Source organism: Gastrolobium bilobum, unplaced genomic scaffold, assembly GCF_033153095.1.
Source record: "Gastrolobium bilobum isolate Gb01-03AN ecotype WA unplaced genomic scaffold, APGP_CSIRO_Gbil_v1 utg21186, whole genome shotgun sequence".
NCBI lineage: Eukaryota > Viridiplantae > Streptophyta > Magnoliopsida > Fabales > Fabaceae > Gastrolobium > Gastrolobium bilobum.
In genome coordinates this window covers 19,132-46,419 of record NW_026896795.1, presented here as the reverse complement: position 1 = coordinate 46,419, position 27,288 = coordinate 19,132, and the positions used below count along the sequence as shown (strand labels likewise).

At 36.5% G+C, this 27,288-nt stretch overlaps 4 protein-coding genes across 5 annotated transcripts; 2 read left to right on the top strand and 2 right to left on the bottom strand.

The window, feature by feature from the left end:
* Positions 1–437: 437 nt before the first annotated feature.
* On the bottom strand, positions 438–7,743 carry LOC133302026 (kinesin-like protein KIN-14L). The gene is made up of 20 exons (XM_061501744.1): positions 7,677–7,743; positions 7,302–7,459; positions 6,952–7,050; positions 6,511–6,760; positions 5,858–5,961; positions 5,668–5,739; positions 5,303–5,410; positions 4,902–4,976; positions 4,121–4,202; positions 3,807–3,902; positions 3,524–3,697; positions 3,312–3,418; positions 2,918–3,073; positions 2,585–2,769; positions 2,207–2,457; positions 1,865–2,028; positions 1,453–1,647; positions 842–1,362; positions 636–754; positions 438–511 (listed from the first exon to the last, which is right to left on the bottom strand). The coding sequence occupies exons 1-20, from the start codon at positions 7,741–7,743 to the stop codon at positions 438–440; spliced, it is 3,057 nt and encodes a 1,018-aa protein (XP_061357728.1).
* A 4,978-nt stretch (positions 7,744–12,721) lies between these two features.
* On the top strand, positions 12,722–13,284 carry LOC133302030 (uncharacterized). The gene is made up of 2 exons (XM_061501750.1): positions 12,722–12,832; positions 12,901–13,284. Exons 1-2 carry the CDS (start codon positions 12,722–12,724, stop codon positions 13,282–13,284), a joined length of 495 nt encoding a protein of 164 aa, XP_061357734.1.
* Positions 13,285–14,295: 1,011 nt separating this feature from the next.
* LOC133302029 (uncharacterized) lies at positions 14,296–16,827 on the bottom strand. The gene is made up of 3 exons (XM_061501749.1): positions 15,868–16,827; positions 15,648–15,704; positions 14,296–15,510 (listed from the first exon to the last, which is right to left on the bottom strand). Exons 1-3 carry the CDS (start codon positions 16,825–16,827, stop codon positions 14,296–14,298), a joined length of 2,232 nt encoding a protein of 743 aa, XP_061357733.1.
* A 2,929-nt stretch (positions 16,828–19,756) lies between these two features.
* Positions 19,757–23,891, top strand: LOC133302032 (short integuments 2, mitochondrial). 2 transcript variants are annotated; one of them, XM_061501752.1, is made up of 6 exons: positions 19,757–20,031; positions 20,129–20,348; positions 20,437–20,507; positions 20,586–20,682; positions 22,497–22,720; positions 23,387–23,891. In XM_061501752.1, exons 1-6 carry the CDS (start codon positions 19,804–19,806, stop codon positions 23,636–23,638), a joined length of 1,092 nt encoding a protein of 363 aa, XP_061357736.1. In that variant the 5' UTR covers positions 19,757–19,803; the 3' UTR covers positions 23,639–23,891. The 2 variants fall into 2 exon arrangements, with proteins under 2 accessions (XP_061357736.1, XP_061357735.1); XM_061501751.1 differs by having other exon boundaries at positions 20,434–20,507.
* The last annotated feature ends 3,397 nt before the right edge of the window (positions 23,892–27,288 follow it).

Genomic DNA, 27,288 nt, shown 5'->3' with positions numbered 1-27,288 from the left:
TACCACCTCTAAATTTTGCATTGAGAAACATTGTTGAGTGCATTATATATGTCACTTGCTATAGCTCAAGCCTTATTTAGCCAAGCCCAGTGGATTAAGAACAACCTTAGAAGAGGTTAAAAGGATAAACTTGATCCTGCCTACACTTGAAGTTTTCAATTTATTTTTGTGTATGAACTAAATCATAATTACAAGAATGCCCCTTTGGAAAATGTAGATAGCCTCCTTGAAATATTATATCTACATGTACTTTCTGGCCATCTTTGCAGAATGTTAGTTAATTCACAACCACCACCACAACCCCCGTAAAAAAAAGAAAAAAAAACATGTTTTTTGATCTGAAAACAAAAACTCCGACAACATTGGAGCATGTGCTAAACTACAGTCAGCATTATTTGAGTGCTTCGAGTCAAAGCACCACAGGCAGTGGGACTGATCTATAGCCACCGTTTTGAAGCCTTGGTGGCTGAATAGTCAGGAGGAGGTGTTCTAGCATTTCTGTCCTTTTCATCTACAAATATGACACACAAAAATAAAATGGGCTTAGTACATAACATAACATAACATAACATGATTGATTTTCTCTATCTTTCATATCACTGAGAAAATGGGAAGTTCTAGAGGGTCCAACTTACATGCTATTGGCTTCCCTCCAATAGAAGATCTGCGGGAGTAGTTTGGTCCTTCAAGAGATTGCCTCCTTACACCTCCCTTGATGGGTGACTTGACTTCAACCATAATAATTTGTTGGCCCCTGCAAAATAGTGGAAGATTGAGTAAAACACAGTGTAATAATCAAAATGAAGGTTAAAAAACACTATGGTTATAAGTTAAAACACACCTCTTATCAGGGCCATTAATCAGTTTACCAATTGATCTTAAGGATTTTCTTATCTGGGATGCTTTTCCATTTGTGCTACCTAGCACCTTTGTTGTCTGGGAATCATTGCAAGATGTAATAAGGTCACTCGGCACAGCTCCTTGTGCATCATTTCTATCTAGCACTGGTGGTTCAGGTTTCTGAGGTAGTTCAAGAGGATGAATATGGATTCCATTATCCACTTTAATCAATCTCTTCTGACTGATAATGCTTTTAGGACTTTTAGGAGCTTTGGCTTGCAACTCTGAACTGGAATTGACATTGCTGAAATGGCTATTTAGCTTTGACACTGCTTCTGGATCTTGCAGTGGACGATATTTCAGCAGAGACATTGACTCATATTGTAAAGTTTTGCTTATATCAGCTGATGCTTTTCGTTTAACAATTTTTGAACCTTCCAAGCTTAATCTTCTTGAACGAGGTATGAGAAGCGGTGATTTGGCTCCACTTTTGTCCTCAGGTTTCACAGATTTGTTGTCTGGCTTTGTGGCGCTGCAATTCTCAATGCTAAGTCTTCTTGAACGAGGTATGAGAAGCGGTGATTTGGCTCCACTTTTGTCCTCAGGATTCACGGATTTGTTGTCTGGCTTTGTGGCGCTGCAATTCTCAATGCTAAGTCTTCTAGGGCGGAATGGAGTTTTCTCAGACACCAGTGTTGGTTTCTCTAATGGAGAGTACGGTTCTTTAGTTCTATTGAACATTGCTTTGTGAGCTTCCATTGCTTTGTGAGCTTCCTTATTTGCCAGTGCAATCTTAAGGTTTTCAACCTAACATTCATATAAAACACAGGGAAACCAGTTTACTTTAACTTCATTTGAGTTTAGAACACCACTCAATACTTTAATTCTTACATATGTCTAAACATGATCTTTTGAGAAATGTCAAGCAACCTATGATGCTGGGAGTGTTTAGGCTCAAGAAAAGTTAAGTCCGCATGCTTGGAAATAATAACCAAATGGTGTGGCTTTAAGTAGACATTCTTACCTGTTCTTTAAGTTGCATAACCTCGCTGCTTTCTTTGTTCAAACGGGCCACCCCCAGTTCCACAGTGGAAACTCTCTGAGCAAACTTTAGAGTAGTCACTGTTTCACCAAAGGAATCTGCTTCCGGACTCACATGAGCAAACATCAACGTTTTAGCATGTCCACCTAATGCAGAAATCTCAAACTGTCATTAACATATTGCCATATCGTAGAAAATCAAGGTAGTCAGTCTCCAAAGCTTTTCTGTGACATAATCTCGTTGTGTAAGAATATGAAAATTGGAATACTGTAAGAGAGTAAAAGCTGGAAAAGAGCATGAAAATGATAGGAAACTAGTGTGTACCTAAGGAGTCCTGCAATAGAAGTGTGAGCTTGCTGTTCCTGTAAGGGATGTGAGAATTCTTTTGAGCCAGGGCTGTGATCACATCTCCCAAACAGGAAAGAGACTTGTTAATAAATTGTGCTTCCTTTAGTCTTTCCCCTGTGACTTCAGACTTGTCTACTCGTTCACTTCCAGCAAGGTCTACTAAGTGCAGGCAACTGCGAATGGTGCTCCCAGATGTATCTTTGCCATGAACATGCACAGTAAGTACACTGAGACACATTGAACAGCCTTATCGGTGTCTAAATCAAACTCAACTACTTTATGTTTTAAAGTTCTGAAAGCATTATTGAAGGGGGAATGCAGTTACTAGAACTCCTGAAAAAGTTAAAAACTCACCTGTGAGAACGACTACTCCTATTGTTGATTGCAGTGGAACTGACGGCACGATTAACCTCACCAAGTTTCATGAGGGCCATAACATCAGCTGTAGACTTCACCGGACGCAATATAGCATCAGGAAGGCTCAACCCGTCGTCATTGCAGCTACGGATCTCTAATTTGAGGTTAGTTAAGGAGGCAAACTACTTGCAAATAGTAAGACAGACCAGAAGACTAAGAATAAAGAAGCTTTCTCTGCCTTGTCTCTTTAGAAAAATGTGAAAAATGTTTCTGATCCTATGTAATGATCAGAATATGAAAAGGATATTTGTTGTCTGTTTTGTCCTCTGCAAGTAGGTCTCTAACTTGTTCATTGTAAATCTCAACCATTTGAACATAAATGTCATACTGTATAATGTCCTTCCTTTGATTAGAAATTTGAAACAAATCTTTAAGAGCCAGAAAATTGATCCCCATATCCTTAGATGTTCCACCTTCAGGACCACTCTGCCACAAGAAAGAAACATTAGATGGAAATATCCTGGCTTTCTGTTTGCAAATACAATAATTAGTCATTGCTGGTTCTTGTATTGGTCAATGGCCAAGATAATAATACAAAGGAACCAGTAATAGTATCTTTCCTATCTGAAATGTAATTTTCATCACGATTTTTCATCTTTTATAATCAAATTAAATAAAACAGATCCATGGTGCAACTGAAGCAGAATGATATCAAGCATCTTACCATGGTGTAAGTCTTCCCGGATCCAGTTTGACCATAAGCAAAAATACAGACGTTGTACCCATCCATCACGGATCTTATTAATGGTTTGGTGTCCTTAAAAACCTCATCTGAGTACAAAATAGTAAATTTCAATAAAGAGATGGAAAGAGGGGGAAAAATAGAGATAGTTAAATTGGTGCCCAAAATATGGCCAAGAGCTTGTGGAACTCTACCTTGGCCAGTTGTTGGACCAAAAACCCGATTAAACTGAAAAAGTTTCCTTGCATCTTTTAGTGTTCGTGATGGATCTAAAATGAATAGAGAACCGTCTTCCCCAATGAAATCAATAACATTCTTGCATTCAGGCCGGAATGAGGGCCTGATTCTGCAGTACACTCTAATATTACCTGATTTTGAATTTGAACAAGTTGACAAAATTATCTTTAAGGTCAAGAATAGACAAAAAGAAAGTGACCCTTTAAATATTAACATTATTAAAACTAAAAGTAAGTCAACCTTTCAAATCTTGGACCATGTTGTATAGTTTCCTATTCTCTTCTACCACTCTGTGATATCCCAGAGCTTTGGTTGACATATCCCGTATTTGACTTCCTGTATTCATGCAGTAACACAACACCAGACTATCAACAGAGTTTTCAGAGACAATATGCATTATAAAAACAGGTAAGCAAGAAAATTTATCTGTTCGAAACACCTATCTATTGAAATTGATCATTATCTTATTAATTTTTATCTTCTCATTCATTAGAGACTTTTGTCAACGATGACGTAAAAAATAAGAGACTTGCAAAGTTAATGGCTATTCATACCAATATCATTAAAAAATCTCTGAAACTGTGACTGCATCTCTTCAAACTCATTCTTAATTTTCAACTTCAAAGCCTTGAGATCCTGAAAAAACACATGATTTCACAGGTAAATTCTTAATAAATGTATTAGACCTCTGTTGAAGGCCGAGTCATGCTTTTACCAAAGCTATTCTATGTTTTACTGGGAACAGAATATAATAAACAACCAGATTTCTGTGACCTTGCATCAAAAAGACAACTCAATCCATATTTCTATGGTCATTAAGGCAACAAGTTTATTTCATCAAATATCATTCTTGCTTGTTGCATATATATTGTGCTGTATGTGAAGAACTCCAGAAAGTAATCATGCTTCAACAGAACCAACATATATTCAATATAAAGAAATTGAAGTTTAAGTGAGATACTAATGACCATACAAAATAGTGAAAGGATACACTATTTTGTTATAACCTTTGCAATCAATATTACCCACTAATGCTTTCAGTTTCCCGCACGATAGGATGCTACACATTAGTTCTAGATTCAGACAGGACTAAATTTAACTGAGAAACAAAAAAACCTTTTTAACAAAATTAGCAATTTACTTCAGTACGATGGTATTTAACCTCATAATTTTATTTTCAAATACATTGTCTACTTTTCTGCGGTTTGTTAAATTGTTCTTTCCCTCCTCAACTGAACATAGTTCTAACTTCTAACTTCTAATTTAATCACATTTACTGATCACATTTACTGCATTGGTTAAAAGTAAGCGCGAACAAGCTGCACATATGCCTACCAGAAGTTCCTTTTCCTGCATGTCTAAGAGATGCTCCTGATTGCAAGTGCACTTTCCAGGGCAAGCTCTGCCACACTGTACGAGATGCAAATTGGTCAAATTAGAATCCAAATTTGAGATAAACTATATCAATTTCGTAATAATATTAATGATCTAAATGTGGTAAAAAAAACACAATAATGCATTTTAAAGTGAAGAGTTTAAATAAGTTCTTTTCAATTTTTAGAGTAATGATATGTTAGCAAAAGGACATCAACATGTCAAACTATGATAATCAATTCAATTCCCTTTTTTTTTTAAACAAAAAAATTAGATATTACTATTGAAAATTTATAGGTATTATAACCATCATTTAGTAAATATTTTTGTATAAAGTAATATTACAGAAAAAATAAAGGTACCTTGGAACTTTCAGGTGCAGATAAAGCATCAGATTGTGTGTTTGTGGAAGTGAAATGAGGTGGTAAGCTACTCCTTTCTTTTATTAAATCCTTTAGCGGCAATGACAACTGTGTTTGGTCAAGAAGTCTTTTTATTAAATATCAAAGCAAAAGCTTTGGCAAACATGATTTGCAGATTAAAGAATTGTTTCCTTAAACATAATTATCAGGTTTATCTTAACCTAATATAAAAATAAAAATCAAGGATGATCGTTTTCAATTATTTATCTGAACCTAAAATAATTTCCATCATGAAGACTAGACAGCAATATGACTCATTAAAAATTAGCATGCAAAAGGATTATGTTTGATCATATCAAACTAACCTCAGGGGACTTTGTAGGTGGCTGTTCCCTACTACAACTTGTTATGATCTGATTCAATAGCTTTATTGGATCCTGCAGTAAAGTTTAAATAATTAGATGGGAGATAAAACACTCAATTGCTAGCCGATATATTTCAATATGTCAATTTCAATAAAACACATTTGCTTACATGATTAAAACTAATCATTACCGGGTGTTCAGTACGAAGAGATTCAATAATGTTTCCATCAATATTTTCTTTGGCATCAAACATACGGTCAACCAGCACCTTGACAAGTGATTCCACAATTTCTGCTGCATCCAATAAAGGTAGTAAGCAAGAATACAATTTATGCGAGAGCAAATGAGAGTATAGGGAAAGTTTTTCAAGTTTTGAATGGATATAATAACTATAACAATTCACATGCAATCAAAACAAAATATATATTCTTTTTGACATCAAGTAGAATATGATTCTTTCTTTATATTCCAGTAGTAGGAGATGAATGATGATATGTTAGTTTGACATTATTTTTACTTGAGGATTTAAGTATATTAGCTCATGACGTATACAACAAGAAAAAAATATTTCCAGCTTTGAAAAACTCTGATCATATAATTAGTTTCTTTTCCCAACATTTTTTATGTACTATCACAATATGAATAATTTATTGTTGGATTAAAAATTTACAATTTTAGTAAATTGCTACATGCTTTATACTACCAATGACCATATAAAGGTCCCCATCATTCCAAACTAATTTTCCTTAAAAGTGAAAAAATTAACACTATCGTGTGCAGCGGGCCATCAGTTTACAGATGCAAATCAGATACACATATATGAAAAAGATTTTGTGACTAAACCTTCTCGTTTCTCAAAATTACTCTCAACAGGAGGCATTTTTTCCAATGTGTCAGGCAAATCCAAGCGCCTACATGCATCTGATGGGAATGCGGTTGTGGCTCTTGAATGCATTCTACTCAATGACTTCATAAGTAAAGGAGATTTTATGTTGGATCCATTCTGATTGTTTATCTGCTTCAACTTTTGAAATGATTTAAGTGCTAGAATGCAGTCAACAACTTTTCCTGCTGATCCCATATCTACACTATCCTGAAAATAAATAACCAATATACTTGTTCAAACATACTCATCTATAATCGAAAGCTTGAAAGCAACTAGGTAAATGCAAAGTTACTCATACTAGCATTGTTTTTACATTACACGATTTGCACATACATTATAACAAGCACAGTAGCATTTGGACATGCATATGGAAGATGTGCAAGCTATAAATAACATACCCTCTCAAGATCAGAAGCCTCAAAAGCTGGAATCTTTAATTCTTCTGCTGCAACCAGAAAGTTGCGGACATTTTCAAAATACTGATAGGCAGGTAAAGGCTGGGAATCCCAGGCAAGTGACTGTGAAGCTACTTGATTATCAACAACCTTAGAAAAAATCAAAAAGTGGTATCAGCATTTATGAAAACATCCCAAACTCAAACTTCCTAATTTGAACTTGCTATTTATGAAAATACCCTATCTATATCTATATATATAATTAATCATTTGATAAGATAATTAAAATGCAATCATGTATTATATTGGTGAGAAGAAAACATGAATTTGATATGAGATTGTAATTGTAATACCTTAGGTACTGCTCCTGGATGAATCTTGTTAATGGCATTGCAAAGAATCAGACCATTTCTCAAGCAAGAAATAAGTTCTCTCTCTGTGGGCTGGTTGGATATGCCAAGAGGACCTATTTGGCTTTCTAGCCACTGAGTTGCCTCATATCGTCTCCAAGCTGCACAAGTTATTATTACAACATTGTTTGAGACAAATCAATAGTACAGGAAAATAGAACTATAAACTTCACCAAAAAAATATAAAATCTTTTTTTTCTACCATCATCATTGACAGTAATAACAACACCACCAAGCAAATAAGAACAACAAAACCAACAGAAACATTGTAATCTAACAAAACCCTGACAAGAATGATTAAGAAAAACAGAAACTGACCCGCTTCTTCAGCTTTTCTTGAAGCCATGTTGAAATCATGAACCCCATTTCCAGAGCAATTCTCCATGATTAACAACAACAACAACAACAACAAAAAAGAGACCCAAATCTTGGTTCCTGCAGAGTTGTCATGCAAAGCATAAAAAAAAAAATGAGAGTGACAAAGAAAATGATCACGCAACACTAGACAAAACCCAAGATAGTATTTTTATTTTTTTTCCTTCAGGAACTCAAAACACATACCCAAGCAAAAAACCAAGAAACAGAGGAGAGAACTAAAAACAAAAAGGAAAAAAAAAAACGATCTTTCTTATGCGGGTCTTCTGCGAAAGACTCAAGAAACCCAGAAAGCAGAGAGATTATAGGAGCAGTGGTTTCTGGAGTTAGAATAGTGCAGTGTGTGGCGTTGGTTCGGAGAACAGTAAGGGGTTAGCTTTGGGTTCCGAACCTCAGCTACGGGATCGTAACGTTAACTCGTTGATTTTGAATTCAAATTTGGGTCCGCGAAGCGATGGATTATAGCCCGTTTGTCTTAAATACTAAGTCAACTGATCACGCGGTGCACATTTTTATGATAGGAAAGTGCTCAAAATCAGGTCAAATTTTATGCGTAAATAAATGGAAATAAGATCTTAAATAGAATATTTTTTGGGTTAAATTTTAAGGAAAAAAATCAGTAATGAATAATAAATGTTGGAAGAATTTATTTTGACTTTGTTTGGGGTCTTATGAAGTACATTTATTAGTTTTAAAATGTATTTATAAGAATAAATATTAAAAATTACTAGGTCATCGTTTTTTTTTCTTTCTAAAATAAATAAGGAAAGGTAAATTCTTAAATAATTTAATTTATTATGGATGTTCTGAAGACAATACTAGCTAAGCTTAAAATCGTAATAATTGTTTATTTCTGTGCGGGAATAGGTAATGGGGTGAAAAACATTCCAGGAGGTGGATGTAGGTGAGTGAGAGGATGACGTTCGGGAGATCGTGAATTGTAAACCCACGACTCGGGTTGATAGGCTAAAACAAGCTTAGTTACCTAGACCAGTGGGTGATTTGGATACCTAGATCATACCTCAATGGTTCAGGAAATTTTTTTTGGAATATTAGGGAAATGAGATAGATAGAGAAATGATTGGAAAAATAGATAAAGTGGGATAGATAAAAAAATGTAAAAAAAAGTTGTTTGGTGGGGAAAAACTTTACTGGAAAAATTAGGTAACTTTATGAAATCAATAGTGCATTAAAAGCCAGATACCCGGTTTTCCGAAAAATCCCACCTTCAAATTGAGTTTCTAAACAGTGCGGATATCTATGTTTCTCATAAATCCAGACAAATTAGATAGATGGATTTTTGGTGAAAAATGTTAAAACAAACATGGTATTTCTAAAAGCCATACTTGAGAAAGATAAATATCCGCTGAAAAGTTCCCAACCAAACACCACCTTAGTGTTTCATAGCTAACAGATTTAGGTGGCTAAATGATGAAACTCTCTCAACCAAACATGGCCATTGTATTTCCTCACTTCACATTTTCCTATCATTCTTCTCAAAAATCTTCAACCAAACGCCCCAAGCTCTAATTGGGCATTCTCCCCAAAACATGATCTTAACTAACAGTGAATACACGTTTGGTCAATTTAGAAGAGCATTTTTCTTTATAGCCGGATACTTTGTGGAAAAGTTATGAGATTTTAACCCAAAATCAAATTTACTAATTGCAAAATAATTTCAATTGAAATTCATTAAACCTTTAATTTGGTATTTTGGAAATTAAAATGCCTCCCAATTAGTTTTGTAAGTACTTTTATCATCAAATCAGTCTCTCTAAAATTAAGTGTCGCATATTATATTTTAAAGATTTTTTTTATATTATTCTCTCAAATATATAAAATGTTGATCAAATTGAAACAAATTTATCCATTATATTAAGAGTATATTTGATATTGAGTACTTTTGTTGACTTTATTTACTTTACATTATGTTAATTTAGATGACATTGTTTTGATAAAGAAAATCATAATCCTTGAGATTGAATCATTGTTGGATATGTAAGTTTCTTTTCTTAATTTTTATTATTAAGTGGATTGAACCCCAACCTATGATGCACGGACACTGACACGGGACACGAGACACGACACATTAATTCTAAAAAATGATATATTTCGACACGTTGGGATACGTTTTGATATTAAATAATATTTTTAATATATATAATATAATTTATATTTAATACATATAACAGTTCATAATTAGTCATATAACCAATTAAATATTCAAATTTCATAACATAAATATAAAAAATAATAATTTTTCGTACCTTGTTAATTTTTCATGTCAAATTTCATATCAGAAAAAATTGATTTATAAATAGTTTTTTATTTTTAGTTATGGATGAACTAACAAAAGATATTCAAGAGGAAGTGCCATGGTGTATGCTTTTTGCAGACGATATTGTGCTTATTGATGAGAGCAAGGAGGGTGTTAATAGAAAACTTGAATTGTGGAGAAGCACATTGGAATCCAGAGGATTCACATTAAGTCGAAGCAAGACTGAGTATCTGAAGTGTGAGTTTTCTCTGGTACAAGATGAGGACCAAGAACCTGTGCATCTAAATGGTCAAGAGGTACCCAGAAAAAATGCTTTTAAATACTTGGGCTCCATTTTACAAAATGGTGGAGAGATTGATGAGGATGTAAATCACATAATCAGAGCAGGGTGGATGAAATGGCGTAGTGCATCTGCATTTTTGTGTGACCGCAAAATTCCCCTGAAGTTAAAAGGAAAATTCTATAAAACGGCAGTACGACCGGCAATGCTATATGGAGCGGAATGCTGGCCATCACATAGGCAACATGAGCATAAGATGGGAGTAGCAGAGATGAGGATGTTAAGGTGGATGTGTGGGTACACAAGGATGGATAAGATAAGAAATGAAGATATTCGACGAAAGGTCGGAGTAGTACCGGTAGCCGAGAAGATGAGAGAACATAGATTGAGGTGGTTTGGGCACGTGATGAGAAGACCCATGGATGCTCCTGTAAGAACAGAAGTTTGTTACCAAGAGCTAAACACAAAAAGAGGCAGAGGTAGGCCGAAGCTTACTTGGGGGAAAGTAGTAAAACAAGATTTAATCGAGTGGGATATAGATTGGCGGACAGTATGTCTTAGAAAGGAATGGAGAAAAGCTATAAGTATGGTGGAGGGTTAGACTCGCTGTTATTCCTATGTTCCAGATGGTCCTTTTTTAGTCCTTTTCCCCTTCATTTCCCCCACTTCTTCTTGTCCCTTTCTTTTTTACTTTTATTTATTTATATATACATATATTTTTATTTCATTTTATTTTATTTTATTATTTTATTTGTGTATTTTTATTTATTTATTTATTTTTTTTTTACTTTTTTTCAACCGTTTTGTATCTTTCATGTGGGTTCATCTACCACCGACCCCAATTAATTTGGGATAAAGGTGTTGTTGATGTTGATGTATTTTTAGTTAATAAAATAAAATTAAGACTAAAAAAAATATATATGTGTCCGAGCAACGTTGACCACGTGTCCGAAAAAGTTGACTGCATGTCGAAAAAATGTGTCGGAGCGTGTCAGAAAGTTGACCACGTGTCTAAAAATGTTGACCACATGTCGAACGCGTGTCCGAACATGTCAGAGCGTGTCTGTGTCGGACACATGTCCGACACACCAATTTAAAAAAAAATTGCGTGTTCGAGTTTCTTAAACCCCAACCCACCATAAAATGGATAAATAAGTATTCTTAATTTTTTTGCAAATGTGAGTCAACTTGCTCACCCATTTTTGTTGGGTTCAGGGTATGTTAGGTCAAGTTGGGACAAATTTAAGTGATAAAGAATTTATTTTCCTTAATTAGAGGTCTCGAAATTGAGCCCCATAAATAGAAAAAATGATTTTGGAAGAGTCACTCCTTATAATATGTTTGACAATACTCGTATCAAACTAATCAGGTAATTTATAAACTGGTAAATATTTTTTTTAAAATATATCAATATATGCTTTAATAAATCTTTGTTTTCTAAAAGTATAAAATGAGATTGCTTCAAATTTTTGTGTGTGTGGATAAATCATAGATATCCTCCAAAAAAAATAATCCTGTTGGGGCGAGTGTATGATTAAAACTTTAAAATCCTCCTAAAAATAATATTAGGAAGGATATTTCAAAATTTATAAACAAACTAAACCGACAACTAAGATATCAAAGTTAATTTCGGTTATTAACTCACTCCATCTATTTGTATTGGGTTAATGGAATTCTCATTTAATCAGTTGCTCACTGATTAACATTAGCTTTATATGTAATTATCTTATAAATATAATAATAGAAATATTATGATAAATAAGTTGCAATGATTTAATGATTGATGTCACATGAGATTTGATCCCTAACGAGTGAAGTTTTCAATTATTTTGCGCAAAAATCAATAATATTAATGATTCAGTTTTTTTTTTTGACACAGAATGAATCAGATTTAGGAGAAGAGTAAATACCATTTTTGGTCCCTAGCAATATTAGCGAAATCCATTTTAGTCCCTGACAATGTAAAAGTACCAAATTGGTCCCTAAAGTTATGAAAAAAGGGCCATGTTAGTCCTTCTGTCAACTCCTCCGTCACGGTCAAACTAACGGTGCTCATGTGGCACGTTATCTGCTGACGCAGACTCCATGGTGGACACGGTGGAAAGCTGGACGACGACGGTGGACACCCATGGAAAGCACGACGTCGTTTTACTTGAATGCAATTAATTGATAAAACCCAAATAATGAACCCTAAAATTGAAAAAAACCCAAATGCCTTCAATAGAACCCTAAACCGGAAACTCCATCCCCCAAATTGATGAGCAAATCTGTAAACAGCAAAACGCCGCCAGAAAGTTTGCACTTTGATGATTGAAACTCGACGAAAGACATTAAGCCATCAACCAGATTTCTGGGCCTGGGAGAAGATGAGTGTTTTTTCTGGCATGGGGGGGGGGGTCAAGTGAGAGTAAATCAATGGGGGGAAGAACAATGGCAAGGACCACTGGTTGGAGGTGCAAATGTGGGAGACAAAGTATTGTCTATACCTCCAAAACTGAGAGGAACCCAAACAGGGCTTTCCTTGGGTGTCCTAACTTCAAGGTACGAATTTGTAATCTACTCCTTTATTGAGTTGGAACACTTGCTAACCATGGTGTTTATTTTTTCAGGTGAAGAAGCCCTATTGTGATTTTTTTAGATGGGTAGATGACATGTGTAATGAACCCATGGAACTGGAAGAAGCAAGAATTCACACTGTGGAGTTGGATGTTGCTGAAATTAACTTCAAGTTGAAGTATGTGGAGATGATGATGAGAGAGCAAGATGTGAAGATTACTGAGCAAGGAATGAAGCTTCATCAGCAGGAAAGAAAACTGAATGATGTATACCTGAAGATGGTGGAGGAGTTAGTTAGGATGGACAAAAAAATTAGGACAGTTGATAGGTCAGCTAGGGTCTTAGGTGCTTGTGTGGGTATGATCATGATCTGTATGTTTGTTGTTAGTGTGGTAAAAGTGAAAAAAAGTGACCCAAATGTATTTTTGCTTCAGTGAATTGTAATGAGTACTCCTTCCTGTTGTTATACAAATTATGTGTTAGTTCAAATCTGTTTGTGTGTATTATCATATGGCCTATTATAAAAAAAGCCTTGAATGTATTCCTTAATATATTATGGCATTATATATTATTGCATAGTTAGGCATCGAATGAAGGATAAAAGATTGCTACATTGTATCACAAACAGATATAGATTGCTACTGATATAGACACATAACTCATGACATTGCTGATACAGAAGTTGCATACTGTTATGCATATTTTGTTACTGATTGCAAAACACGAGAACCAATTAGGTCCCTGGCAATGTTAGTCGAGGGTTGTTTTGGTCCCTGACAAAGTGCACGGGGCACTTATTGGTCCCTGATTCCAGAATTATAGGACATGAGTTGTTGATGTCCAAATCAACAAAATGCAGCACTCATTTTAAAAAACAGTAGTGCATTACATCAGATACACTTGCTGTCCCTGACTTATATGCTTTTGAATGCAGTCCAGATCAACAAAATAGAAGTATCACAAAAATGCAGCATGTAGAGGTCCAAATTGGTCCCCGACAATGATTGTCGGGGTCCTAATTGGTCCCTGCATCCAGAAAATTGGACATGATCTGTTTAATCAGTAACACAGCACAAACCTGCACCAGAATGCAAATATGGCAGCTAAATGACCAACAACAAGCTAACTCAGTTAAAAAACATAAAATGGACATGAACTTATCACATTCATCAACCCTGCCACATAACATGCATGTCTAGAAATAAACCAGTTACATATAATTGTCTTCCTACAACTACAAACCAGTAGTGCATTACAAATAAAAGCCAACTGATAGAAATTACAAGTGAGGCCTATAAATACAATCTTGGCCATGCATCAAAATGATTACATTATATCTGTAAAAGGCCTCCCAAAAAAAATGGCCAGAATGTACAAAAAAAGGGCATTATATCCACTCATTTTCAGTTGGCTCATGCACTACTCCCTTGTTCGTCTTCATCAGCAGCTCATTTTCTTGAGGATCGCCTTGGTGGCATAAAACCAGGTGTTGTCATGAAGTGCATAAATCTGCTTCGTGTGCCAGTGCTGGCTGCCTTAATTGTCTCTTCAGTCAACACTGCATTTGCTTCTTCTGGATTTGAAGGAGGTGGGCTGCATCCTCTCAAGTTGATTTGTTGTGCCCGAGAACTACCAATTTCTGACGGGCCTCCTTGACTTAATGGGATTTCATTTACTGAGTCTGTGCCAATCCTCACAGATTGTGGTCTTGCTTGGCTCTTGTCTGTTTTGGAAGCTGCTGGCCCCTTACAACTCTTGCCATAGTGTCCAGTCTGACCACACTTACTACACTTGGCTTCATATGTCCTTTTAACTTTCTTTGTCATGCTTCCTTGGTCTTCAGTTGGGTCCTTCTTCCTGTGTTTCTTGGGTCGCCCAATTGGCCTTTTCAGTTTTGGTGGAAGAGGTTTGGGTTCATCAGATGCAGGCCAATACTTGTCCGAGTTCACTGGGTTTAAGGTGTGCTCATATGTGGCATGCAATGCATCAACTGTAAGCCATTGATGGACATAGTTCTCGGCTGGCTCGTTTTTGTGACAAATTGCTACTATAGCATGCTCACAAGGCAGTCCAGTCAACTGCCATACATTGCATGCACATGTATGTGTTGTTAAATAGACTCCAACTCTATCACCTTTCCCACTGACCTCATACATATCTTGCTGCAGATTTCCAGTCCAAGTGGGTGTCCATGAATTGCTAAGAACCTTTAACTGATCCAGTTTCAATTGCTGAGCAGGAGCTATTTTACCCCGAACAGTTCCTAACACCCTCTGATGTGCAGCCATCCTCCTCATAATGTAGCATCTCAGTTCCTCCAATAGAGTGATAATCGGTTTTGACCTATATCCAACGATCTTGGCATTCCATACCTCTGCCATGTTGTTTGTGATATTATCACATTTAAACCAGTGGCTGAAATAAGCTTTCACCCAACTTGAGGGCTGGATGCCATCCAAGTACTTCCATGCAGCCTCATTCTTTACTTTCAATCGTGTCATGCATTGCTGGAACTGGGGGACAGTGGTGCATCTTGAACACTCCCAAACCATGGCTCGAATTGCCTTGTCTTTCCATTGCTTTATGAAATTCTTCCAAACGTGCTGCACACAAAAACGATGATATGCACCAGGCATCACCTCTTGCAGTGCTGGAATCAGCCCCTACACACAGACACAAAAAAAAGGTATCACAAAAACATATATAGATTGCCATAAAGTGTTGCTGAATCAAATAGACGAGGATCAAATAGGTCCCTGGCAATTTCCATCGAGGGTCGTTATGGTCCCTGACAAATTGCACGAGGGACTAATTGGTCCCTGACATTATCAGGAATGCACTTAACATCAGAAATGCACTAAACATCAGCAATGCACTTAACATCAGCAATGCAGTTAAAAATGCAGTTTATGTAATCATGATAGGGTTAATAAGCAGGTAAATAACAACAGAAAAAATCATTCAACAATTGGATCAATCTGAATACTTAAGCAAGTTGAAATGAAACAAGCTTAACACACCTTCTGTTGGTCAGAAATAAAATTCCATCCAAACACTGCGTGAGGGCCAATGTCTTCCTGTAATAGGGTTAAAAACCACTTCCAGTTCTCTTTTGTTTCACTATCAACAATTGCATATGCAATGACATAGAAACTTTTGTTGGCATCCTCACCAACTGCACTTAACAATTGACCTCCATAATATCCTTTCAAGAAACATCCATCCAAACCAATTAAGGGCCTGCAGCCAACTTTGAACCCTTTCTTGCATGCATCCAGACAAATGTACAACTTAGAAAATATGGGAGAGGAGTTCGGATCAGGTTGTGGGATCACTTGCATTTGACATGTAGACCCTGGATTGCTTCTCAATAGCTCACCTAAGTAGTCTCTCAATTTTGCGTACTGTTCTTTTTCGCACCCTTCTATTTTGGCCTTGGCTTTCTGAAGTGCTTTGGTCACTTTCTTCAAATGAACATGAACTTTGTACTCCTCTTTCATGTGGTCGTAGGCCTCAGCCCTTGTCATGTTCGGCTGTGTCATTAGCCTTTTTTCTAACTTCTTCGCAACCCAATCCCTACTTGCCCTCTTGTTTCTAAAAAGTCTGCAGCAAGTGTGTATGTTATTAAAAGTCTTGATTTGGAAAGCTTTCATTTTGTTGTTCCACGAACAGTAAATCGTCCAATCACATTCATCATTACTACACTTTGCTCGAGCCCTTACTTTGTCATTCTTCAGCCACTTGAATTGTCTTCCTAGATCAATATTGTAGTCTTTGACAGCATTTTTAAATAATTGAAGACTCGCAAACTCCATTCCTACCTCTAAGTGCACATGACCAAACTCCTCATGCACATTAAATTTTGGATTGACAACCTTTTCATCCTCTTCAGCACCACTTGAAGGAGGCGTGTTCAACTCTTCAGAGTTATACCCATACCCACCCTCCTCGAAAGTCATTGACTTCTCCTCCTCTTCCATTGTATCTTCCCTTGCCACATCTTCAACCTTCTTTTTTTTCGTTCTCTTTTGCTTTTTTTTTTCCAGCAGCTTTACCCTTCCCCTTGCACTCCTCTTCACTCTCTGTTTCTGTATCATACATAGGTGGAGGAGGATTATTTGCCTCATCCTCCACACTATCTTCTGAATCAGTAGAAAACCCATGACCACTGCCACCCTCATCCTCCGACCCATGACCACTGCCACCCTCATCCTCCTCTCCACCATTGCCACCCTCATCCTCCAACCCATCACCACTGCCACCCTCATCCTCCTCTCCACCACTGCCACCCTCATGTGCATGTGCAATAACTTCTTCTGGTGAAACATAGACAGGGGTTGCAATGCAATCTTCAAAATAAATTTCTATGAGATTGCCATTACTCAATGCAGCCTTGACCATCTCCACAATATCAGCGTCCGTATTCAAAGGCCTTAAACCTACATCTAAATCCGTTGCGTTTGGCATGAGCCACAACATTTGCTTACACGTCTCATACCCATAACCCTTGAACAGAGTATCAAGGTCACGCAGGTTGACGAAGTCAGCATCCATCTCAGGTAAGTCAACCATTTTTCCATTTACATAGGTTAGGACCCCTTTATCATCTCTCCTCAACACACCCCCATGATGATACCTTATCACTATGTATTCATCCATCTGGAAAAAAAGCAACACAGGGCTGTAAATTACAATATATTCATGCGAACATCAGGGGCCACAAACCAATTTAAAAAATGGCAATAACCATGTACATCAAACTCATCACTGCCGAGAGGGGGGACAAGCCAATAACGTGGAAAAAAATTGCACCTTTACAAATTATGCATGCTCTAAAAAATTGGTGACCACAATGCACTAAAAAATGGCAATATACTTTACAAACCGGTAGTGAAGGGGACCACATACATAAATGGGTATTTTTTTTTAACCCTAACCATGATAACTCACAATGGAGCGCACATGGGGGACCATTCTCCAACAAAGAATAGACAACATCAGGTGATGGGGGACCACAAATATTGAAGATTTCCTAAAAAAACACTTACCTGCATGTAAGAAAACCAGCACACTCGAACTTCCCTTAACCACCACAGGACCAGCCTTTCGACAACCTTCAAAGTCCACGCTTGATTGCCTTCCCTGCAACCACCGTCTTCGACAACCCTCACCGTTCAACGAAGCTTCCAGTGGAGGTCAACAATGGTCTTCCAATCATATGCAATAACTTAGTGAAAAAATGAGTCTCCACGGTTACTTGCAGTGTTGGTGCCTCTTCATTTCTGAAGAATAAAACGACGTCGTTTGTCCTTTGGAAAGCTTTACTATCCTTTTCATTCAAAACGTCGTCGTCCAGCTTTCCACCGTGTCCACCGTGGAGTCCGCGTCAGCAGATAACGTGCCACATGAGCACCGTTAGTTTGACCGTGACGGAGGAGTTGACAGAAGGACTGACGTGGCCCTTTTTTCATAACTTTAGGGACCAATTTGGTACTTTTACATTGTCAGGGACTAAAATGGATTTCGCTAATATTGCTAGGGACCAAAAAGGATATTTACTCTTAGGAGAATTTATTTCCTGCTCTCTTCTTCTTTTCTTCTTTCTTTCTCTCTCCTCTCTCATCTCTTCATTCTATTTTCTTTAGAGGGACCATGAAGGACGGGAGCTCAAAATATTATTTCCAGATTTAGATTGAACAATTGTATGTTATTTAACATGATGCTTTTTCTCATCTCTCATATTTAACATATTATTTGAGACGACATGTCACTATTAATTTATTTGTGGACGAGATCATGTTAAATTAAATATGAGAGAGGATTTATTCATGTTGGTGATGAGTAGCGGTGAAACTGGGTCAGACCGGCCTACAGAGGCCTACGGCTCAGCCTACGTCAGACCAGACCTGACCTAGTATATTTTGTAAAATAGGCCGGACTTGGGTTTTGAAAAAGCTTGTTTAATAAAAAGGCCGTAGGCTCACTTTCACAAAGCCTGGCCTATAAGCCTACAGACCGGCCTATATTGTATTATTTATTTTATATAAAATAAAATAGAATAAGTATGACTTGAAGAAAAAACAAAAGATATATATTTAATCAATTGCAATTATTTATAACTTAATTATATTTTAATAGAAATCTGACTTTATTTCTTATGTAGGAGAAACCAACATCTCAACATGTTAGATTGTGTATATGAATACATTAAAAGGTTTTTGGGAGATGTTATACTTATTACAAGCATCATGACATGTTTGTTGAATTCACGTAGTTATTTTAATTTACATAGATTTGTTTGTTGAATCTGATGAAATATATGTTATTTAGTTTGAACATTTTGCTTTTGAAATTGACTTAAATGCATATTGTATGAGTTTTGTTGTGATTCATGATTCTGTTTGGACGTTGAAATTATGATTTTTTGTTTAGCAACAAAATTTAAGTATTTTGTAAAGTTGATTTATGGTTCTGCTTGAAAGTTAAAAATTAACAGGCTAACGAGCTAGGTCAGACCATTTGTTTTTTATAAACGGGTCAAGCCAGACTAACAGTTAGACTCGTACTAGGCTTGGGCCAGGCCAAATTAAAATTTTTTGACGTAGGCTTAGACTTTTCAGAACAAAGCTTGGCCCAGCTCAGTCCACTTTCACCCCTACTGATGAGATGAGTTAATGCGAGACCAATTTCGGACCAATTTAATTTTATAGTTATTCCGTTTTCGGATTGGACATCGGTTCAGCCCAACACGCACAAAGTGAGGCAGTTTACATTGCATTGGGCCGTTGGGCCGGCTCGTTCAGCCCAAAGATACATTGACAGTTTCTGCTTTTCAATTTCTTCAAAGAAGACACACACAGCCACTGCAACTGCAACCAGTGGTAGTTGACATGGCGGGGTTGAAGGGATTGTTGAAGAAAGGGTTAGGGTTAGGGTTAGGGTTAGGGTTAGGAGAAATGGGGTTCAACGCTGATGGTGGAGCCATCAACTGGTTCCCTGGACACATGGCAGCAGCAACACGCGCCATTCGTAACCGCCTTAAACTCTCCGACCTCGTCATCGAAGTCAGAGACGCTCGCATTCCCTTGTCCTCCGCTAATTCCATTCTTCAGCCTCACCTCTCCGCTAAACGACGCGTCGTCGCACTCAATAAGAAAGACTTAGCCAACCCAAACATCATGCATGTAATGTAGCAACATTAACATTACTATCATTTTTCACAATTATGAAAATTATTATTATTATTATTATCATTCAGCTATTTATTATTTCATTTTGTAGAAATGGATAGATTATTTTGAATCGTGCAAGCAAGATTGTATTCCTATAAATGCGCATAGCAAGAGTTCAGTTAAGAAGCTTCTGGAGCTTGTGGAGTTGAAATTGAAGGAAGTTATTTGCAAGGAACCTACTCTGCTTGTTATGGTTGTTGGTGTTCCTAATGTTGGCAAATCTGCTTTGATTAATTCTATTCATCAAATTGCACAGTCTCGCTTTCCTGGTAATGCTTTTTTGCATATCAATTTCTGATTTTGATGGAATTTTGAGGTGTTCAAGTGATAAGTGTTTTGATTTTGATTTCGTAGTAGTGCAGGAGAAGATGAAGCGTGCTGCTGTTGGTCCATTACCTGGTGTTACTCAAGATATTGCAGGATTCAAGGTCTATTTATTGCTTTGGTTTTTATTATGAGTTTGTGGTGATCATAGTTAATTTTCTGATTTTGAATTTATGTTTCAGATAGCAAATAAACCGAGTATATATGTCCTAGATACCCCAGGGGTTTTGGTTCCGAGTATCTCAGACATAGAGACGGGGTTAAAGCTCGCTCTTGCAGGTACTAAAACGATCAATTAAATTTATATATCCTGAATGCTTTTATTTTTTTTTAATTAATGAAAATTTGGACATCTCAGATTATGAATAATGGCATGACTTTGTTTCCTAAAAGTAAGTGCTGAAAATGCATCTGTTTCTTCTTGATATGTTCTATTCCTGTGGATTTGTTTAAGGGTTTATAGTTTCTCCATCAACTTAAATAAACCATCAACCTTTAAAAATTTCGTAGTTTTAGTAATGAAGGGCGTTTTGGTCAAATTAATATAACAAGAAACAAACGAAATTCGTAAAATACTCTTCATTAATGCTCCCAACCCCCAAAATGACGTAGTTTTAGGGTTGCTGGAGATGACTTTATCTTAAGTTGATGAAGAAACTTTAAACCCTTTATTTAAAGCCTGTTTACACACCTTTTTTGTGGACTCAAATTATGAACTGGAATTTAAATATTTGCTTTGATTTGATTTTTTCCTTCCTCTCAGTTTCCCATCGGTCTGCAACTTAATTTGCAAATTGTATAAGGCTGAAAATGGATTATCTTTCAAGAGTTATGCAAGAAAGGTTTTGTTATGAAGGATATGATCTTAGATATCTGTTTTTTTTTTTTTTTTTTTAAATTTTATATATAGCTTGAGTGAGACTTCATATTTGATGTCATGGTTAGCCAACTTGATTGAAAGTTCTGTTATAATAATAATGTTTAATTTTTTTATTTTTTTTATGTAAAAGCCTGTAGTTTCTCTAATATTTTTAATTTTTTATGTTGTCTATCTTATTGTTCATATGTTTTGCTTAGAAACACAGTATCTGTTTACTGTTTTTTGTTTGCATTTTGTAAACTTGCAAGGTTACTATTTGAATTTTGTGTTTTATTTTTTTAAAATGGTTTCAACAGCATTTGCAGTGCTGATCTATCCCCATTTCTGTAGATTTGATTTTGAAATTGCAATCACTGTTTCCATTTAGATGCTGGATATAGAAGTTGTTTATTGATTACTAACTCCTGCAGTTCCATTTCTATATGGAGATTCTGCTTGAATTGTACTTTGTACAATCAGTTTCCTTGTTTCGTATTTCCCACTATCTTTTGCGGACAAAGTGACAGGAGTGTGGTTCTCTATTTAAGTTTAAGAATTTTGTCTTATTGCATACCTCGTGCCTTTTCTAACATTTAGATATAATACTGAATTTCCTTTCCTATGAAATTTAATAACTATTGAGGTTCTAAATTATTATCATGATAACATAAGCACAAGGCTGGTTTTAGTGTGTGAATATTACTTCATGCCGAAAAAGGAAAATCATTTTATATTATCTTGCTTTTGAATGTAAATATTAATTAAGGGCACTCCAGGTCAATGAATCTCTATTGAGGTGGTCATTTTCAATGTGTGAAAAACTTCATTCTGAAAGAAAATAAAATTATAATCCACTATAGGAAATTGAAAAGGTACTTGTGCATTTAATGAATTTCATGATTCTTTCTTCCTATTTTCTTTCATACTTATATTCCCGGATTTGAATGTGGCATATTTTGTCTTTTTATTTTTATAACCATCTCTAGCAGTCTTACTAGATCTTAGTTGTTAATTTTGTCCCACATTTTACATTATTACTATTTTCTTTTCCCCGAACAATTCAGGCAACTGAATATCACATCTCATGAGCTTCTTCTTCCATATGAGGCGTGCAAATTAACTTGAGAGGGGTCTGGATGGAGCATCTGCATCTGTTGGGTTTCTGAATCTGATATCCTCTGTAGCACATGTCCTGGTATATTTTATCATCCAAACTTTGTTGTTGCATTGACAGGGTCAGTGAAAGATTCAGTGGTGGGCGAGGAGCGTATTGCTCAATACTTATTGGCAGTTTTGAATACCCGGGGGACTCCACTTCACTGGAAGCATCTAAATAACCGGAGAATAGACGGGATTGAATGTGAAGCTCAAGCTGAGGAAAGTTATGAATATAATCTGAAAAATCTTAAGCCAAAGAGAAGAAATCTGCCAAATAGATCTGACTTGGTATATGTTGAGGTAACAATGAGCACTTTTCAGTATGCATAATTGAATATGATGCTTTTAACTACCAATGCTGGAAATTTCGGCACTTTGGTTGATAAAGTCAAAGTATATTAATGTTCCCGAGTGTTGTAAACCCGTTTGATTGGGGTACATTTGACTGTAGCATAGCTGTTTAATCCTGAGTTGTTTCATAATTTATTTTTGTCTTGAATGATGTTAAGGTTATTACTTTTTGGGATTTAATTCAAATCCAATTATATTGTAAAAACTAATAAGTTTTACACCATTAGTGATCCATGTGATGCTACTATTTCGAAAACTATCAGAAGAAGCTTATAATAGTAGTAAAAAGCCTTAGTTACTACAAATGCATTGCAATACTTTTGTTACTTGAGTTGGGGATATCTACTTATCTGGCATCTCTTATGTTAATAGTGGCCAACGACTACTGTCTTGGTGAAACCAAGCTGACACACACTTGATGTATATGTTCTTAATTTTGTCTGAAATTGTAAATAATTTGATGTGTTTCTTGAAGATTGGCTGTCTCCTTTCATCGTAAGTTACGGCGATGATGGAACTTAGACAGTATATCAATGTGAACTGCAATGGTATTATTTTTGTTAATTTTTCTTTTTTCATTCTTTAATTCTTATTCCATTTCTTATTCCATTATAGGATCTTGTAATGGAAGTTCAGCGAGCACTCTATCTGACTCTGGCAGAATTCAATGGCAACGTTGAAGATGAGAGTGACTTAGAGAGCCTTATTGACCAGCAGTTTGGTGCACTGCAGAAGGCATTGAAGATACCTCACAAGGCTTCAGAAGCCCGGTTGATGGTATCCAAGAAGTTCCTTACTTTATTCAGGACTGGTAAACTTGGACCTTTCATTCTTGATGATGTCCCCGATGTAAAACCTGTATCATGAACATATATTGATGCTTTGTATTTTTTTCTCCTCCCCTTTTCTAGTTTATTAGATTTCTCATATGTTGTACTATATTTATATTAGGGAAATGCATGACAAATGAATTCTTGTTATTTTAAGAAAAAAACAAGATAAATTCATTGAATAATATGTCTTCTCACTTTTTTAATATTATATAATTTGTCTTTTTCTTAACATAACAACTATTCATTTGTCATGTAACATGACAAATGCATTTCCCTTTATATTATATTCCAAATTTTTCTGTAACTTGCAAATAGTGATGAATTTAGTAAGAGATTGAACTTCCCGTGGAAGTGTGTAATTTGCCAGCATTACAGTTCAGACGATTGACAACTAATACACCCTGGGACACTGCAGAACCTTTAAGCATATTAGCTAGGTAATAACCGTGGAGTCCAAAGCCTGTAAAATTTGAAGGTTACTGCCCAATGGGAATTCATAATTGATAATTGGAATGCCCTTAATTGTTTTGGTAAAAAAGTAATAAATTACTTAAATATTCTTAAAGTCGATATGAAAAATTCTATTTCGGGAACATGCATTAATTGCTTTTTGTTGGAATTAATGAAAGAATTAATGTACAATGATCCATTGGTTATGAATAAGAAGTGAGTTAATAAAGAAAAGAGAAAAGGGAAGATGAAGAGGTGTGTGGGTTTAACAAGTCCTACATTGGACAATTAGTAGGAAGTGGGAGAGTATATAAGCTCCCACCTCACTCTCATAGTTTGACCCTTGGGTCACTACATATTTTATGTAGGGGGAGGAGCTAGGTGGGCTTTGGTCCACCACACACACGCGCACCGCCGCCGCCGTCTGGCCGGCTCGGTTCGGTTCGGCCGAATGGCTTCGTAATTTTATTGAGGATGTTCCTAATTGGCCAAGACTGGTACCATCCGTATGCATACATTGTGATAGCCAAGCACCTATTGGAAGGGCAAGAACGTCATGTATAACGGTAAGTCTAGACACATACGTCGTAGACAACTACTCTCGAATGAAATCATTTCAATTGACTATGTTAAGTCTAAGGAAAACATAGCGGATCCCTTAACCAAAGGGATTCCTAGAGAGTTGGTTGAAAATTTGTCAAAAGGAATGGTTTAAGGCCTATCAATTGTTGAGCATTGCATGTATAACGGTAAGTCTAGACACATACGTCGTAGACATGATACCGTAAGACAACTACTCTCGAATGGAATCATTTCAATTGACTATGTTAAGTCTAAGGAAAACATAGCGGATCCGTTAACCAAAGGGATTCCTAGAGAGTTGGTTGAAAATTTGTCAAAAGGAATGGGTTTAAGGCCTATCAATTGTTGAGCATTTCGGTAACTCTACCTAGAAGAGTGGAGATCCCATGAACTAGGTTCAAAGAGACAACTAAGTGATGGTCGACTGTTCAAACACTGTGGAGTTTTTAAACTCATACTCATTCCTAAGACAAGACGGTGTATTTATGAGGGTAATCATTAAGGCTTTTAATGATTTCTTAATCTGTTGTGTTCAAATGATGTATAGTGAGTTACATCACAAGAAATCACCTATGTGAGTGTGAAGTGAGGGCCGCTTCTATGAGAATTTTCAAAGGCCGATTCTCTAAAACACTCGCAGAACCAGACAGGTGTCCCACGACCAAAATGGGCGCAACAAAAGACCAACAATGCTAGAGAAGCAATTGTGTGACTCCTATTGTCTAGGTATACACTAAAGGTTGACGGCTCAAGTCGACCTAGACCACCGATTAACCGAGTATATCGGATAGGTTTTCACTAGAGAAGGTTCAAAGGTAACTCCACCTATCTCGATGCAGTTGTTTCTCGTTGAGGAATTTACACTTTGCATTTATACTCTTATGCATTTTGTCACGATGATTTGACTTCTTATCCATGTGGGGGATTGTTGGAATTAATGAAAGAATTAATGTACAATGATCCATTGGTTATGAATAAGAAGTGGGTTAATAAAGAAAAGAGAAAAGGGAATATGAAGAGATGTGTGGGTTTAACAAGTCTCACATTGGACAATTAGTAGGAAGTGGGAGAGTATATAAGCTCCCACCTCACTCTCATAGTTTGACCCTTAGGTCACTATATATTTTATGTAGGGGGAGGAGCTAGGTGGGCTTTGGTCCACCACACGCGCCGCCGTCTGTCCAGCCGGCTCGGTTCGGTTCGGTTCATATTTTTTAATCTTTGTGTCCAAAAAGTATCAGTTGCTTCCCTCCAACCCAAACGTTTCTACCTGCCGGATTTTTGAGCAGTGTTTAACCGAACCGGTTCTTCCCCTTCGTGAACCAGTCACCGGTTGTGTCTGCTCGCTGAACTAGTCACCGGTTATACCTGTTCGTCGGAACGGTCACCGGTCGCACCTGTTCGTCGCCGTCAGACACGGTGGTTCGCCGCCGGCGACTGTTCATCGTGACCGGTCAGTGTCTATAAATAGATACTGACACCTTCAGAAATTTATCCAGTTTTCTGTGTATTGAAACTCTGCCGGAATTTTTCTCCTTCCAGTTTTGCATACTGCCTTTCATCCTCCGGTGTACTTTCCTCTGGCAATTGTTGTGTTCGTTTGGGTTGTTGATTGGTAGTGCCACCATTCTTCAGACGAAATCCGTTCTATTCTGGGAGACAAATGTCCATCAACCTTTGGCATCTGTGAGGGGGTAAATTGTCTTAAGGAGACACGTTCTGTGGGCTCTGATTTTAATTCCTCTACTGCATACATTCATTCCTCTAATTATGTCTGCTTTATCACACTCCTCAAGTAAGTCTATTTTAATTATTATAATTGCACAATGATAATTATGATCATCTACCTCCTCTGTTTATACATGTGTTCAAATCTATTAGTGATGTAATATCACCCACTGTCTTCATAAATAACAATCTTAAGACAATTTTGGTGTTTTTGAACCTGTGATCAGTATATTCTATTTTTCGTTTTATATACTGTTTCTGTTTTATTTACTGTGTGATTAATCCGTGTGATTAATTTCGGATTATGTTTGTGTAACAGAAATGGCTACTGTAAGTACAAACAATGCCAATGTTACTGCCTCTGTTCCAATGCATGCTGACAAGCCTGAAAAACTTAATGGCACAAATTTCAAACGCTGGCAACAAAAGATGTTGTTCTATTTGACAACTCTGAGTCTGGATCGGCCTCAAGGAAGATGCTCCTACACTGAATGAGGGAGAACAATCTGACAAGGAAAAGGTTGTTGCAATTGATGCTTTTAAGAATTCTGACTTCCTTTGCAGGAACTATATTCTCAATGCTCTGGACAACTCACTGTATAATGTGTACAGTACCCTGAAGACAAGTAAGGAACTTTGGGAAAGTCTGGACAAGAAGTATAAAACTGAGGATGCTGCCTTGAAGAAATTCATAGTTGGCAGATTCTTGGACGTCAAGATGGTAGACTCCAAATCTGTTGTGAGTCAAGTTGAGGAACTTCAAGTGATTGTGCATGAAATTCATGCAGAAGGAATGTTTCTTAGTGAGTTTTTTCAAGTTGCTGCTTTCATACAGAAATTACCAAACTCTTGGAGAGACTTCAAGAATTATCTGAAGCATAAGTGCAAGGAATTGTCACTTGAAGATCTGGTTACCAGATTGAA

Excerpts from the sequence above, each read along its gene's own strand:
- LOC133302026 (XM_061501744.1), bottom strand. The coding sequence starts at position 7,743 with ATGGAGAATTGCTCTGGAAATGGGGTTCATGATTTCAACATGGCTTCA. Across the intron at positions 3,419-3,523 it reads TGGTCCAACAACTGGCCAAG|ATGAGGTTTTTAAGGACACC; the intron begins GTAGAGTTCCAC and ends TTTTGTACTCAG. Across the intron at positions 755-841 it reads ATTAATGGCCCTGATAAGAG|GGGCCAACAAATTATTATGG; the intron begins GTGTGTTTTAAC and ends ACTATTTTGCAG.
- LOC133302030 (XM_061501750.1), top strand. The coding sequence starts at position 12,722 with ATGGCAAGGACCACTGGTTGGAGGTGCAAATGTGGGAGACAAAGTATT. Across the intron at positions 12,833-12,900 it reads TTGGGTGTCCTAACTTCAAG|GTGAAGAAGCCCTATTGTGA; the intron begins GTACGAATTTGT and ends TTATTTTTTCAG.
- LOC133302029 (XM_061501749.1), bottom strand. The coding sequence starts at position 16,827 with ATGGAAGAGGAGGAGAAGTCAATGACTTTCGAGGAGGGTGGGTATGGG. Across the intron at positions 15,705-15,867 it reads TTATTTCTGACCAACAGAAG|TGCATTTCTGATGTTAAGTG; the intron begins GTGTGTTAAGCT and ends GCTGATGTTTAG. Across the intron at positions 15,511-15,647 it reads GGGACCAATTAGTCCCTCGT|GGGCTGATTCCAGCACTGCA; the intron begins GCAATTTGTCAG and ends GTCTGTGTGTAG.
- LOC133302032 (XM_061501751.1), top strand. The coding sequence starts at position 19,804 with ATGGGGTTCAACGCTGATGGTGGAGCCATCAACTGGTTCCCTGGACAC. Across the intron at positions 20,032-20,128 it reads CCAACCCAAACATCATGCAT|AAATGGATAGATTATTTTGA; the intron begins GTAATGTAGCAA and ends TTCATTTTGTAG. Across the intron at positions 22,721-23,386 it reads CTGACTTGGTATATGTTGAG|GATCTTGTAATGGAAGTTCA; the intron begins GTAACAATGAGC and ends ATTCCATTATAG.